This window comes from Eulemur rufifrons, chromosome 19, assembly GCF_041146395.1.
Source record: "Eulemur rufifrons isolate Redbay chromosome 19, OSU_ERuf_1, whole genome shotgun sequence".
In the NCBI taxonomy this organism is placed as follows: Eukaryota; Metazoa; Chordata; class Mammalia; order Primates; family Lemuridae; genus Eulemur; species Eulemur rufifrons.
The window spans coordinates 53606893-53622160 of NC_091001.1; the positions used below are offsets into that span (position 1 = coordinate 53606893).

The 15268-nt window shown below is 39.2% G+C and overlaps 1 protein-coding gene across 2 annotated transcripts; it reads right to left on the bottom strand.

Moving 5' to 3' along the window:
* Positions 1-407: 407 nt before the first annotated feature.
* LOC138399910 (regenerating islet-derived protein 3-gamma-like) lies at positions 408-2643 on the bottom strand. 2 transcript variants are annotated; one of them, XM_069494654.1, is made up of 5 exons: positions 2523-2643; positions 1827-1945; positions 1489-1626; positions 729-855; positions 408-475 (listed from the first exon to the last, which is right to left on the bottom strand). In XM_069494654.1, exons 1-5 carry the CDS (start codon positions 2596-2598, stop codon positions 408-410), a joined length of 528 nt encoding a protein of 175 aa, XP_069350755.1. In that variant the 5' UTR covers positions 2599-2643. The 2 variants fall into 2 exon arrangements, with proteins under 2 accessions (XP_069350755.1, XP_069350756.1); XM_069494655.1 differs by lacking the exon at positions 1489-1626.
* Between the last annotated feature and the right edge of the window lie 12625 nt (positions 2644-15268).

Consider the following 15268-nt stretch of genomic DNA (forward strand, 5'->3'; position numbering starts at 1 on the left):
ATACAAATCCTACTACATGAGAAGCCCCCCAACCCCATCACAAATACTCTAGTAGGGATGCCCATTTAGTCATATTCCCTTAGGCCTATGTGAAACTGGAAAGAGGCAAGACCCAGTTTCTCCCCAACCTCTCCCCTTCCTCAAGAGGGAATTACTGTAAGAATGAAACACAGAAGCATGTAGCATGAACTAAAATTTTTATTATTATTCTGAGACCTCAGGCCATGGAATATACAGAAAGGCCTGAATGAGTTTGAGGAGGAGGGAAGAGAAGGAAAGATCAGAATTGAGGTGCTCATGTTTGTGGGGTATGTGAAGAATATTCCCTTCCAGGGTGAGTCTTCACACTTGTCCCATGTCTGTGATGAGCTGCATACCAGTCTCAGGCTGCCAACTTCCCAGCTGGCCTAGTCCTTGAACTTGCAGACATAGGGTAAGCTTATATCACAGTTGTAATCTTTCCACTTCAGAAATCCTGGAGAGACAGAAGACATAAAAGAAATGGGGTAGGGGGATTCTTCTGAACCTAATGAAGAGGCATCTCAGGTTCTGGCCTAGGAATTAAAGCCTCGCCCACATCTTCACCAGGGGAAGGAGACACACAAACACAAAAGAGAGATGGAAGAAGACAAACCAATATTGCATTTCCTAGCTCAGGAAGGTCAAGTTCAGGAATGGGGTATGAGCGATGGAAAAGTCTGGGAAGAGGCGGCTCCTCTGTTTCTTACCTGTGCTTCTGGACAGGCTCCCACAGTGGCCAGGGTTTGGAACTGTAGAAGGATGTTTCTCCCAGGCAAAGTAGTTGAGCACATCAGTGCTGCTCCACTCCCATCCATCCCCATTGGGCTCAGAGCCCTGCAGAGTAGAGGAGGCAGGCAGGTGAAGGGAGAAGCCACTACAGCTCTCCTCGCAGGGCCCCTTAGCTGTAACACCTGACTCTCTCCCAGCATCCGGGAACTGGGTCTGCTCCTCCAGATGCTGCCCCAGCGCCCTCTATATTGGAAAGCTCTTCAGTAAATGCTAGTTCCTACTGGAAAATCCCAGCCAATAATCACAAGACCTCTGGAAATACTCAATGTAGTATGTTACTTGCTGAACAGTAATTGGTGGTGTGTTCATGATTAGCCTCGGAACCTCAAAGACAATGTTTATTTTATAGGTAGCAAAAATTGATTCTATATTCATTTAGGATTCCCTCGGAATTATATGTACAGACTCCCTGAAGTTCAGAGAACTGATTTACAAGACCTGATGTGAGAACTGTGTAAAACACTTAACAAGAGGCAGATTAACTTCATCTGAAATCTAGTGACCTCCAAAGGACTAGGATCTTCTCTTGGCCTCAAGGACCTCCCTTTCCCCCCAATGTCCCCCAGAACCTGCATTCCACTCCTGGGGTACTTCCTAGGTAGGCACAGGGAACAGAGAGTGGGCCTGGGTGACCATGGCCATCTGAGAGGTAGCAGAGAGGGGAGGATACAAGCGCACCAGAGTGGGGTCGTGGAGTCCAATCCAGATGTACGAGTAGGCAGTCACAGTGCTCCTGACCAGGGAGGACACGAAGGATGCCTCAGCCCCACTGAGCACAGACACCAGGTGTCCAGAGGGCCGCTTCTGGCAGGCCAGCTGGAGAGGAAGGGAGAGAGAGAGAGGGAGCCTGAGACCTCACCGGGGGAGGGCAGGGCAGGGGTAGCTGAGAGAAGGATTGTCTGAAAGATAAGGGGTTCGTTCTCATTCTCGAGGAGCTCTCAAGAATAAAGACCACTCCCCCTAAGACCTGCATGGACTTTCCCTTGTCACCTCCAACCCCACATCTAACCACTCACATCTGCATCTACCCAGGATTTGGGTGTTGTAAACAAGGCGTAGCAGTGGGAGGCATAGGCCTTGGAGCCCTTGGGACAGCTGATCCGTGGAGAGGGTGCTTCCTTCTGGGGGTCTTCACCTGGGGTGGAGGAGATAAAGGGGAGAGATTGGGTGAAATGAAGAGTGGGGATTGGAGTTGGGGGGGGCCTTGGGGTGTGTCTATGAGGCTTGTCCTTGGGGAGAAAGACCACATTCCTGACTCCTTCTCATGTTTGCTCACATTTTCAGGAATTCTTGGTTTCTAAACAGCTGTACTAAATGGGGGACCATCTGTTCTCTTTTTACCCTCTCTCCTTATTCCATGTCCAACACTCCCTTCACTATGGGCTGACTGTCTCTATACTGAGTCTTCCAATCCTAGTCCCTCCCCAAATTTTATTACTGATCCTTCACACTTTACCTCTGCAACCCACCAGCAGAAATCAGAGTCCACTGACAAAATGCGAAGCTATCTCATTCCATTGTCAATGGGCCCCTGTGGTGGCTCCCATGACCCATTAACCTGATGGAAGGAGTGATGGTGGAGGAGCTGCAGGGAGTTTCACCACGTGGAGATGGGGCTCACCATTACGGCAGGAGACACACAGGGACCTTCCTGCCCTCCTTGGCTCTGAGCACTCACAAGGAATCCAGTGCTAGAGGCAGAGAACACTCACCTTGGACCTGGGATAGGAGCATCAGGCAGGAGAGCAGCATCCAGGACAGGCTGGGCAGGACCCTGGGTGACAGCATGGTGTCTGCGGCGTGGGGAGTCAGAGAGCACTGCAGGAGTGTGGTCAGAGGGAGGACTGCAGAGACCCGCTGCTTCTTGTCCTGTCCTTTATCTAGTCCCCTAGGAATAAATTGATCTTGGTCATATTGTCTCCTTCTATAGTTCTGGGATGCATTTGTGTCTCTCTGTACCCTGCGCCTGTGAGTCCTCCCAGGGCAGTTGTGCTGAGTCTCAGAGCTCCTGTGCTCTCTGAGGGAGGGCCCGTCCTGCACCTTCTGTGACGTGTGAGGTAAAACCCCCATGGGTCTCATATGTCAGCTGCCACTTACCTGTCTTGCAGGGATCTAGGATGTCTTGTCTGGTCGGTAAAGTCTGGGCTTTTTATAGGAGAATCTGAGGGAGGGGCATTGAGATAAATAACAGGAATGTGTAGGCAGGTCCAGGGTCATGTGAAGGGCTTGGCATTCCTTCAAGGAGATTTCCACCAAGGGGAGGAGATTCTTCCTAGCAAAGGTTGGGAATTGCCCCAGATGTTGCCTTTTTCCCATTAGCAGGTCAGCACTTTCTGCAGAAACAGGTGAAGTTTCCTCTTTACCCACTTTTTCCCAGATATCGTGTTCTGAGAAATTTACACATACAACGGCAGGCCTGTAAGCCAAATTCTGGTATTACTTAGTTCTGAAAATACTATGGCATTAGACAGTTAAGGGAAACAACAGAGCTGTACTTTTTTTTTTTTTTTTTTTTTTTTTGAGACAGAATTTTACTCTGCTGCCCGGGCTAGAGTGCAGTGGCATCACTGTAGGTCACTGCAACCTCAAACACCTTGGGCTCAAGGGATCCTCCTGCCTCAGCCTCCTGAGTAGCTGGGATTACAGGTGCACAGCATGATGCCAGGGTAATTTTTCTTTTTTTAGTAGAGACAGGGTCTTGCTCTAGCTCAGGCTGGTCTTGAACTGCTGACCTCAAGTGATCCTTCCACCTCGGCCTCCCAGAATGTTAGGATTATAGGCAAGAGCCACTGAGCCCGGCCCAGAAGTGTACTTTTGATCAACCTGCTAAGGACTCACTCCTGCAGACATACACATGAATTTCTTTATACCTTATCTAGTAAGATTTAAAATAAATTAATAAGTAAAATTGGGTGGGTATAGGAATTGGAAGTATTTGTGAGACAGTGTAGTAGTTGAGAAAAAAGAAAGAATCAGTTCAGAGTTGCTTCAACTTTGCAGCAAGACATAAAGGAAGCTTGAAGTAATCATGTGAGTCAATAGGCAAGCCAGGTTCTTAAGGAACAGCAGCTAAATAGATTTGCCTTCAGGCTACTCTGTGTGGGGAGACTGAGAAATAGTTCCTCAGTTCATTGTAATTCTGAGCAGGCAGTTTCATACTTCAGAGCGTTCTCAGATAGTGATCTGCACTCCCATGGGGGTCTTCTAGACGCTTTCACAGTGGCTTGTGTACTTGTAATTTTCATAATTACACTAAAATGTTATTTGTCATTTTTATTGTGTTGACATTTGCACCTATGAGACAAAAGAAATGATGGGTAGAAGTTCTGATGACTTAGCATTAAACAACCTTTATTGTTCATGTCCATGCACTTGCAAAAAATTAAAAAGACATTTTCACTAAAAAATGTCCCTGAACTTGATGAAGCAGTACGGTAGTTAATTTTAGTAAATTTCAACCCTTGAATACACCTAGAGTGAATATTCTTTATGACTAAATAGGAAGTCTGCATACTGAAGTATAATGATTGTCTTAAGGAAAAGCATTTGTAACATTAAGTTTTATAATAATTCACAGTTTTCTTGGAACATGATTTTTACTTGAAAAACTGACAGATAAACTTTGCTTATTCCCATATGGATGTTTTGTTGACATGTTTTCAAAAATGATCAAATTGAGTTAGTAAATATTCTAAATTTTTTTTTAATGTTTATTATATAAATATCAATAACTTATATGAACAAAAATTACTGGGGTCCTTAATAAATGTTAAGAGTGTAAAAGTGTCCTTAGATAAAACAGTTTGAGACTCTGATTAATGTCTAGCTACTAATGTCCAGGAAATATAGGAGATGAAGACAGATTTTATGTTAAAACACAGGGATACCATCAGCAAAGTCTAGCAAGTGGGGAATTGTACAGAACAAATGACTCCATTTCCTCATCAAATGAATTTAAGAAAAAAAAGCAACATAAAACTCTTAGTATGTGAGAGATACATCAATCAAATACAATGTGGGGACTATGTTTAAATTATGATTTGAACAATCTGATAGGAATAAATAATTATGATATAATTAGATAAAAGTGGGTATTTGATCATGTTAAAGGACTATATTTTTTAGGTGTGATTATGGAATTGGTATTATTATTTAAAGCATCCTTATCATTTAAGATACATGATACAATACTTAGAGACAAAATATGTTATTCAGAATTTACTTCAAAATAATCCAGTGTGATAAAGGTAACGAAAGAGGGATATAGATGAAACAAGAGATGACATCAGGTGATGATTTTTGATGCTTAGTTACTGACATATAATGATTCATGGTATCTTCTCTATGGGTTTGTCTAAATTTTTGTCATAAAATATTGGGAAAAAAATTTTGGAAAAAAGAGTCATTGATAAAAACATGAGAAAAAAATTTGAAAGTGAATCCTACTCAAGAACATCTATGTTCAAAATCCTGAACAAAATACTAAACAAATCAAATTCACTAATGCTTATAATTATTGAAGAGAAAGAAGAGTTAATCTCAGAACTGTAAAGATAGTTTATTATGAGGAACCATTAATGCAATTCTCACACTCAGAAATTAAAGGAGAAAAATATATGGTCATGTTAAAACAAAAAAAAATCATCAAGTGAAATTTAACACCCATTAGTGAATGATAAAAATTCTTAACAAGCAAGGGGTAGACAGGAATATCTTTAACATAATAAAAAAATCTGTAGAGACTCAAAAGTAAAATCCTGAAAACATTTCCTTAAAAATTAGGAATATAAAAATATCCCACCCTATTGATTCTATTTAACAACACCATACTATATAGAAAGTACACTTAGAGAGAGAAAAAATTAAACAAGGAAAGAGAGTAAAATAATGTCACTATTTGCATATAATATGTTGTCTCCATAAAAAAAAAAGAATCTCTAAATTAATTGTTAGAATTAATGAGTGAATTTAGTAAGCAAGAAGAATATGAGATGAATATGTAAACCCCAATGGACTGTTTATATTCCAGTAACAGAGTTAGAAAAGGTATTTTGAAGAAAGATACTATTTATAATAGGAAGAAAAATATAAAGTATTTAGGAATATATCTTATAAAAAATAGTCAAATCCTCATAAAAGTTTTTAAACTATAAAGAAGACTTAAATATATGGAAATATCTATTATGTTTATAGAGAGAATGAAAGACTCAATATTCCAAAAAGGTTACTTCTCCCTACACAGCTGTTCTCTGATTTATCATGGTTGAACTTACAATTTCTTTTGACTTTATAGACTCAGTAGAAACTGTACATCAAATTTTGAATTTTGATCTTTTCCTGGGCTAGCAATACGTGGTCTGATACTCTCTTGCGATGCTGGGCAGCTGCAGCTGCCAGTCAGCCATGCCGTTATGAGGGTAGACAGCCGATACTGTACAGTGTACTGTGCTGTCACATGATTTTGCCCAACTGTGAACACCAGGAGGCGTGGACTGTTTGGGGCTATCTTCATAGCTGGCTACCAGAGTTGGAACCTGGTACTTTAATAGTCATGATCAAGAGTTATGTGTCAAGGGCTTGATCTTTTTTTTAATTTCCTAGTAGATTCTTTTCACTCTATGTAATACCGTTTATACACAGGAAGAGGAACTTCACTCAATTCCATCCAGCCGTCCTCAAGCTCCGAATAAACTTGGATGTGCGGTGAAAGCAGGGAACAGGGTGTTTATCTTCTACTGTCTGATTCTATGGCTCTATTTTAAAATGTTCATTTATGAATATAAGTTTTTTTCACTCTCCCCTTTAAAATATTTCAGTTATTTCCCCATTATCTACCTTTCTGATTACCTATTACTGCACAGCACACTACCTCAAGTGACTTAAAACAATAACTGATTATTATTTCTCATGGTTCTTTGAGGTGACTGGGTTAATCTGAGTGGTTTTCCTTTGGGGTCTCTCATGCAGCTGCAGATAATGGCTGGAGATGGAGTCATATGAAGGATGAAATGGACTGGTCCTCAAAGATGAGCACACATGTTTGGTGGTTGATTTAGTTATCGGCTGGGAATTTAGCTGGGACTGTTAACTAGAGCTCCAATGCAAGGCTTTCCCTGTGGCTTGAACTTCTTGCAGCATGGAGGTGTTAGGATAGTAGGTCTTCTTTTACTGTTGGTGAGGACTCCAAGAGGGCAAAGCAGAAGCTGCCAGTCCTTTTAGACTAGGTCATGAAATCACATAATGCCATTTCCACCATATTCTATTGGTCAAGCATGAGTTTGTATTCCCAGCACCTAGCACATTAAACCCTCACTATAGTTTATTGAGTAAATTAATATATTCATTCACAATAATTTTAGCAATTATGGCAACTGCTTTTAATTTCATAATGCTTTACAGATTGAGAAGATCTGAATTTTAATTTTATTTCTTTTTTTAAATGTGTTATTTTGAATACATGACTTTATCCCCCTGGTCCTGCATTTCTCAGTTCTCCAATGATAATGTTCAACAAAGAGGGCTCTGAGGTGTTCTGTAATTTTCCAGTTGTTGGCTGGAATGCTGGAATATTATCAATGTGGGTCAAGAAATGCCTTGCAAAACATAGTGCTTCCATATTAAAATTTCACCAGTCTTTGGAAAGGCCATCTTCTTAACTTACTCCATCAGAGAGATCATTTGTGAGTGAGCTTTGGAAAAAGTAAACCACAGGGTGTCCCAAAACTCGCCAGACAAAGGAGAAATTTTGTAAAGAATATTTTGTAAATAAAGATATATTTAGCTACAATTTCTCATTTTCCCTATGTATGGTGACTTTTTGGACACCCTGTATTATAAAACCAGTCTGGAAATGTAGCTATTACAGAGAGTTTTCACTCTATTATTTTGTATTGGATATTAGAAAGAACTTATTTTCAAAATGAAAGCATACACTCACTGTGATCTCCTTGCAATGTTTGCATAAATAGAATGAACTTAAAAAATCATCACATAGTATTTTAGATTAAATAACTTTATTCAAAGGACGATTATTTTTTAAGCTCTGTGTGCTTATTCCCTATGAGCCTTTAGAAGAAAGAGCACTTTCCTTAAAGGATTTAATATGACGACTGGAATACATATGACAAATTACCAGAGAATAATCTGATCACTAAAGACCACATTCATTCAGAACATCTTTCAAAAATTAGTAGATCTTGAGGGCTGCAGTCTGCTCTCAATTTCTCTTTGTTTTAGGGGCTAACGTGAGTGCAGCAATTATATACATTATACGAAGACCAATGATGTACATTAAGATACTGTAATTTGATCTAAAAAAAAAAGCAGAATAGGAACCACAGATCAATGCAGAATTGCATTCTATGGAAAAGAGTGCTCTAATGATCAATTTTTAGAGACCAGTTTACTAAAAAAAAAAAAAAAAAAAAAGAAAGAAAGAAAAGAAATCAAGAGCAGGAGAAATACAAATCAGACAATCTGAGGTCCCTTCAAGATACCTCAAGATATCTGAACTCGTGGTTTAGCTGAAGTTAAGAACCTGGAATAAAGGGAATTTTGCTCCTTGGGCATCACATTTCATGGCCTGAAAGGAAGAAAGGAATTTCATAGAAAATACTGCTCAAAGCACAGGGTATAACATCCAAGGCTGTCCTTTTTACACACTTCCCTCCTTCTTTTCTCTTTATGTTTCATAGCCCAATTCTACTTGCTTAGGGAAGAATGAAGACATCAACAAGATCCTGTTGTACTTGAAGGGAAGACAAAGAGGGCAAAATGGGGACACAAACCTGAGGATTAGATAAGGAAGGTAAAATGACCAGACATGCCAAACTAAGTTGTAGGCAGACAAGAAATGGCATGTCTCAAATCTGGAGCTGATCCATGACGACTGGGAAATGCCAAGGTAGAGCAGTGAGCGTCAACAGGGGGCAGAACACTCCTAAGACAAATTTAAGTGGGCAGTGCTCTCTGACGATAGAGTGAGAAGTGTCCAGCACCAAGGAGTAATTGGAATTAGGTGACTCAGTCCGAGTAGGGAACCCAGGTGTGTAGGGTGGAGAGAAGAATGAGGTTGAGCTTCTCTGTAGAATTCTAGGTTGGAAATTATCTGAGAGAGTATGAATGCTCTAGGGTTATGGTGCTCTTTCTTTACTACTCGTGATGTTCCCTGGGCCTTCAGATACCCATTCTCATACACATTTGCCCCCTTGCCAACTCACACAGTGGGCCAGAGGAATGCATGGTGATTCAGGGTTTGGGCTCTCAAAGCAGACAGACCCATCTCACACGGTGGTGGTGGGAATCATATATTAATAAAATAGTGCATGGATATCAGTAGGCGTGGTGCTTAGCATATGATTACACAATAAATGACAGCTATAATAATATTATCTTCAGTGACAGATAGCACCATAAGAGATGCTCAATAATTTTTAGTGGAACAACAGAAATAGGATCTGCAGATGGAGGTTATAGAGAAGTGACTACTCTGAGTCATTTCTGTAGCTTACCAATTCGTTACAATCATTTTGGTCTATTCTTTAACCTTTAACAATGTTCCCTTGGGGACATCAAGCAAGCGATACTTGTCCAGCCTTTTCTACTCTCTATGTATATTTAAATGCAATAAAACCATATTTATTTTTGAGAAGGTACTCAGATGTTATGAATTCAGGAAATCACTTATTCATAAATTCAATGTTACCAGAAAATTGCCAGAGTAAATTTTGCAGGAGCTCATCTATTAATAATTATAGCTGCCATTTCTTCAGCGCTGATTTTGTGCCAGGCACTGTGCTTAGAGCGCCATATAAATTATCATGTTTATGCTTACCCTTATATTTCACACAAGAGAATGAAGATTCGGACAGATTAGATAACTTGGTCACAGTTCCGCAAAAGTAACAGAATGGGGGTTAAAATCCAAACACCAAATCTATGCTTGTAATCACTGCTACTGGCTTCTGGAGGAAAGAGAATGGGAAATAAAAAAAAAGATAGAGTATTGGCCTTTGCAGTAAGGCTATTTACTTCTACATCATGAGAGAGGAAATGATTTTTCTAGTGTTCAATTTAGCATTAGCATTGGGATGAATCTGACATTTAGAAGACCTAAGCCCAGAAAACAGATTTCTGTTATACATGGAGGGCATTGAAAACACCAGGGAAATTCTATGACCAACAACCAAGTGTAGTTATTTGCTAAGCTACATTAACCTAATGGAGTCTAAGAAAAAGAATGTGCTCTGTGGAGTTATCAGATTCTCTTTACTTACTCAAAGTACAATACCAATTATTTATTTCTAGAAAAAGACATATTTTTCCTGTTGTTTTTATAATAAGTTATTCAGGTGCTACCAGATCCCACTTCCGTTTAATTGAGACGATTGTCTAAATTGTCAATACTGTTCATTAGTTCCTTTTATCTTCAAAACTACCATGTACGTCAGGCAGGGTAGGTGTTAATTAACTCCACATTATAAGGAAGAAATTTAGGATCAGAGAGGGAGCCTGCACATTAGTGCTCACATCAGGATGAGAACTAAATTCCACCCCTGAATTCTTCCTTCTTGATACTAGACACATTACTTCATTTTGATTTACATTCTTTGAGCATTCAGCAACAATTAATTAAATCTGAAAGAACCAATTAACTACTCTCTGACTTGGTAGGTTTTTAAAATGTTTCCCTCCAATAGATGGATTCATTAATTTTAAAACATCTTATTTGCTTTCTGCTAATGGAATTTTCACCAGGTGATTGGTTAGTTATCTTTCCAAGCCTCATGTGGAGTTTAAATGTCATTTTATACAAAGATATTTACTGCATGGTATTTTGGTCTAATTAATTTTTGAGAGCAAATAGAAATGGCTTGAAGTCATTCTTGTCTGCAATTGGACCATAAACCTTGATAATGTTCTTGGGATTTCTTGAGTATGTGTAGGTACCCACATGTATGAATTTAGGTGTACGTGTATATGAACATGGGTTCAGAATGGTGGTTTTGCTTTGTGAAAATAAACACACATTTTGCGATTTTTAGGCGGTATCTTTTTCCACAATTGTTCCAGTTCTAGGTAACAGAAGAGCTTTATTTTAGAAGTGGAGAGGTAAGAAAATCTGCATGCCTAAAGGGCACAGAGCAAACTTATTAAGAGGAATATAGCTTTTCAAATCCATGACGGCAATTCCAAGGAATGGGTACAAGCCAAAGTCCATTAGATACAGTTTTCTTCAACCAAGGGGATGAATTGAGGACAAATGTCAAGCTTGGGAGCTGTGGTGGTGCTCAGGAATTGGTATTGAGTTTGGGAGATCTGAGACAATATAAGGAAATAACAGCAATCTTGGGCAAAGGTGTTGTCAGAGCCCTAAAGAGAAGATTATGGGGGACTATGTTCCCCTGAAAAACTCAAGCACAGATTATGAAACTAAGGCTGAAACTCAGGCAAACTGAATAGGATAACAATTTGGGTAAGAACAATTTATCTCAAGGATACGAGAGGCCTGAGAATTGACCCCAACTAAGATTTACCTTTTCTAGTTCAGTGGTATGATAGGAGAATCTAGTGAGACCAAAGATATAAAAATACTTTGAGAACACTGTGATGTAACCAAGAACAAGCATTTGGATGATATTAACATTATTTTTTTCAATGTGCCTACATCTCAAGTTTCATTGTATTCTTATGAAGTTACGTGGGCTTGGATTTTTATACCTATTTAATATATGTATATATTTTTCAAACAACTCATGACTTACTGAAGGTCAGCAGGAGAACTAAAATTGGCTTCTAACTCCTCCAAAACAATTTTTTCCATATAAAATTTTAAGTGGAGCTTATTGTGGTGAACATTCATATTTCCCAATATGTGAAAGAAGTGGACAGTTCCATTTGCTCTATTTTATGAAGAGGCAATAGCAGCAGGAACTTAAGTCCTAGGACATTTGTTCCCTAGCCTCCTATGGCTTAGCACATCTGGTTTGAGGAAAGTCAAGAATTTGACTTTTTATCTCAACTGGCTCATAAATGCATGTATTCAACCTGCAGGGTGTGTTCATGATTCAACAAAGCTTTCTCCTCAGTGGAGGACGTAACTCACAGTTCAGCACTATTAATGGGGACAGAGGGGTTGTCAGGGATATTGCTTTCAAATAGAGAATCAGCAGGAAAAGCTTCAAGTGTTTGAATTATTTACAAGAACATGCTTATCTTGGTGTTCTTGGCTTAAGCTCAAAGCCAAAGTAGAAATTCTCAAATTGGTGATTATAACCATTAATCACCTCTCTCCCCACCATAAGCAATATCTTGGTGATTCTCTAAAATGGGTTTCAATTTTCTCACAGGGGAATGGTTGGTGGTAAACTAAGTCGCTTTGTCCCTCTGGTTGTATACTTTGTATATGCTTAAATAAAGTGCTAAGGCCCTTTCTTTTACTTTATAAAATCAGGAATGCAGCAAGCAGAACAGCCATGGGGCTGCTGTTTAACAGCATATTCATAAACATTTCCCACCAGCAAGTGACGGCCGTGGACATGGTGTTGGTTTCTGGGGAAGAATCCTGAATCACACTCACAACACAGTTTTGAAGAAGAGTAAATAACTGGGCTTAGAGGTCAGAAATGGGCTTAAATATTAGCTCTGACAGTTTCTAATTACATAAGATAAGGCAAGTAACAACTTCTTTGCATCTATTTCATTAGTGATAAAATGGAGACAATATTTCAAGATTCTTCTGAGAATCAAAGACAAACATTGGCCTTCCCAGCACAGCTTGAGGGGAATGAGGCTGGAACAAGCCCCATAAGATACAGTCACTCCAAAGTTCACATTCTAGCTCACTCTCCTGCTGACTGTGTGTCTAAATTCTGCTCATGTCATCTCAACCTTAGTTTGTAAATTTTTTTTCCTCCATAAAATTGTGACGTTAATATTGACCATCCAGGAGTTTTTAGGGGATATTTGCTCCTACCTAACATCTTCTGATCATGACTCACTGTCCAACTGTCTACACCCACTTTTCCTTCCCATACCCCTTTGCCTATGGGTGTAAGGTACTTGGGCTGCACCATTGAGGCCATGGTCATCTATCGTATCCTACTATCTTGTCTAACCTTCTCCAGATGGAATCTGTGCCCAGGATTATGTTTGTTTTTTTTTTTATTCATTGCCCCAGAACTATAGACTTCTCTTTTATTTATTTGGGGTGAAAATCAGGTACTCTTTTCAACCAAATGCTAATGAGATAAAACTAGAAAAATATAAAAATCTTTATGGAGACATAATGTTTTAAGCAAGAACTGTTTTAAAGTATGCTCACTCATTGTACCATAACAACCTATCTGGGGAAATTTTTCTTTTTTCCTTTGTGTGTGTGTGTGTGTGTGTGTGTGTGTGTATTTGGTTATTGAGGTATTTTTGAAGGAATTGTTTTCAATGGACAAAGTTGGCTACTCAAAATGTTGCCATGACAGTGGATATCTGGAGATCATTCAACATTTATTCAGCTACTATATGGGTAGGTCATAATACTCAAACTATGTTTGATTGTATGTGGAGACATTGGGGGGTGTTTGGGGGACATATAAATATAATCTTAATTTCTCTAATTGTTGATTCAAATGAGATCATATTAGAAATAAATATTTGAATGTCATTGACTTTTGACTACCCTTGCTAATAAGGATCTTCTGAAAAATCTCCTTTCTTGCCATCTCAAGAATTTCTGCAAATTTACAGGATTATTTGAGATGGGTTTGTGGGCAAGTCTTCTGTTATTGTATTTCCACTTCCCGGTAGGGTCTCCACTGAAGTCTTCCACAAGACATCACCACTGATGTGTAGTGTGCACATGGTCACTGTCACCATGGATGCTCAAGTAAGAGCCCTTATAGCTGGATATGGCCTAAAAGTACATGTGGCATGGAGGAGGGAAAGACGGATCTCCCCACTTCATGTCACACCCAGTTAGAGGATTCCCAAAGAAGCGCCAAGGTCTCTTACTGCTTTGGCATCACTTGTGCCTGAGTCCCATTATTTCAGTGCATTTTCGGTGAAACTGTTGTTTCCATTTCTGTTAGACATGATCTCTCTTTCACCTGAATGAGAAGACATGGATGTGAATGATGGAGCTGGGGCAGGTTCTGTGTTATAGTCACCACACTGTACTCATAGTCATTCCTTTCTCTCATGGCCCAGGCTTTGTAACAGAGTCAGTCTTTTCCTTGGTGCATTAACTCCTAAAAGACTCCCCAGCCTCCTAAAAATAGTATTTGAGTGGGCTCATTGAGACATGTCTGAATTCAAGATACAGACTCAGTTTAGGCTCATTCTGATGGTTGGGGGATATCCAAGAACCCAGGATAAATTTATGTACTCACCTGGATAGAGAAGTGACATGAATAGAAATTAAAATGCAAAGAGAGCCACAAGAGATGAGGATACCAGTTAGGGGGTGAAAATACCATATAGACAAGAAAAAATGTATGCCCAGACTACCATCACAATAATATTAGTGATACTTGATATTTGCAACACATTTCATCAATTGACTTTTTTATTGGTTCTTTACAGTGTGGATCAAAGGAGAGCTAGAATTGAATGCATGTTAGTAATTCAAATTTACATGTCAGGAAACTGAGTCTCAGGGAGGAGATATGACCTGTCTAAGTTCAAACAACTGATGAGATATAAAGCCCAATAAGAATATAAGTAATAGTAATAGGTACACCTGCAGTACAATTTTGATTATGGGAAGTAGAGATTATTTTGATTTTGGATATTTAAATTTAAGAATTCCAAGAGGAAATTTAAAACTGGAGGAAAAATGTCAGGTTTAGCATTTCCCAGTGTAGTCACTTATTTGAGGTGATCCCTGGATTCATTTGGTGTTGGGTGACTAAAGAAGAAAACTAAATGAGAGCAGTGAAATGGCCAGAGTCTTCCAACCAGGGAGAAGGTGTGGAAGACAGTCATTTAGGCAGAAGCAGTGTTTATATCCCTCTTTTTTCACATTGATCTTATGTTGTTCATAATTCTACTTGTTCATGTCTCTCCAAGTGCATCAGGACTCTTCAAGGGCAGGGACTGTGTCTTTGTCTTTTTAATGTGCCACAGTTTCCCGCACAGAGCTGGATACAGAAGACTTCAAAGAGAAAGGAAAGTAGACATCGGATAATTCTTTGGTTCCTGGAAATTTTCTCTAGATCAAACTGTCTGTAACATGTAAAATAATGTAAATAAATATAAAGGTTATGTGATTTATTGCTCCTGCAAGTTGCAAAGACAATCTCTGATTATTAAAGGAAAAAAAATGAGAAAAAATGGATGTTACCCTGTAGCAAAAATGTAGAAATACAATGATAACTTGTGAAGGTAGACTATTAAACCCTTTTATAACAGCAAAGGAGGTGGGAAAACAATCCCAGCTCCCTCTCACTGCTTATCAGTGTATGTT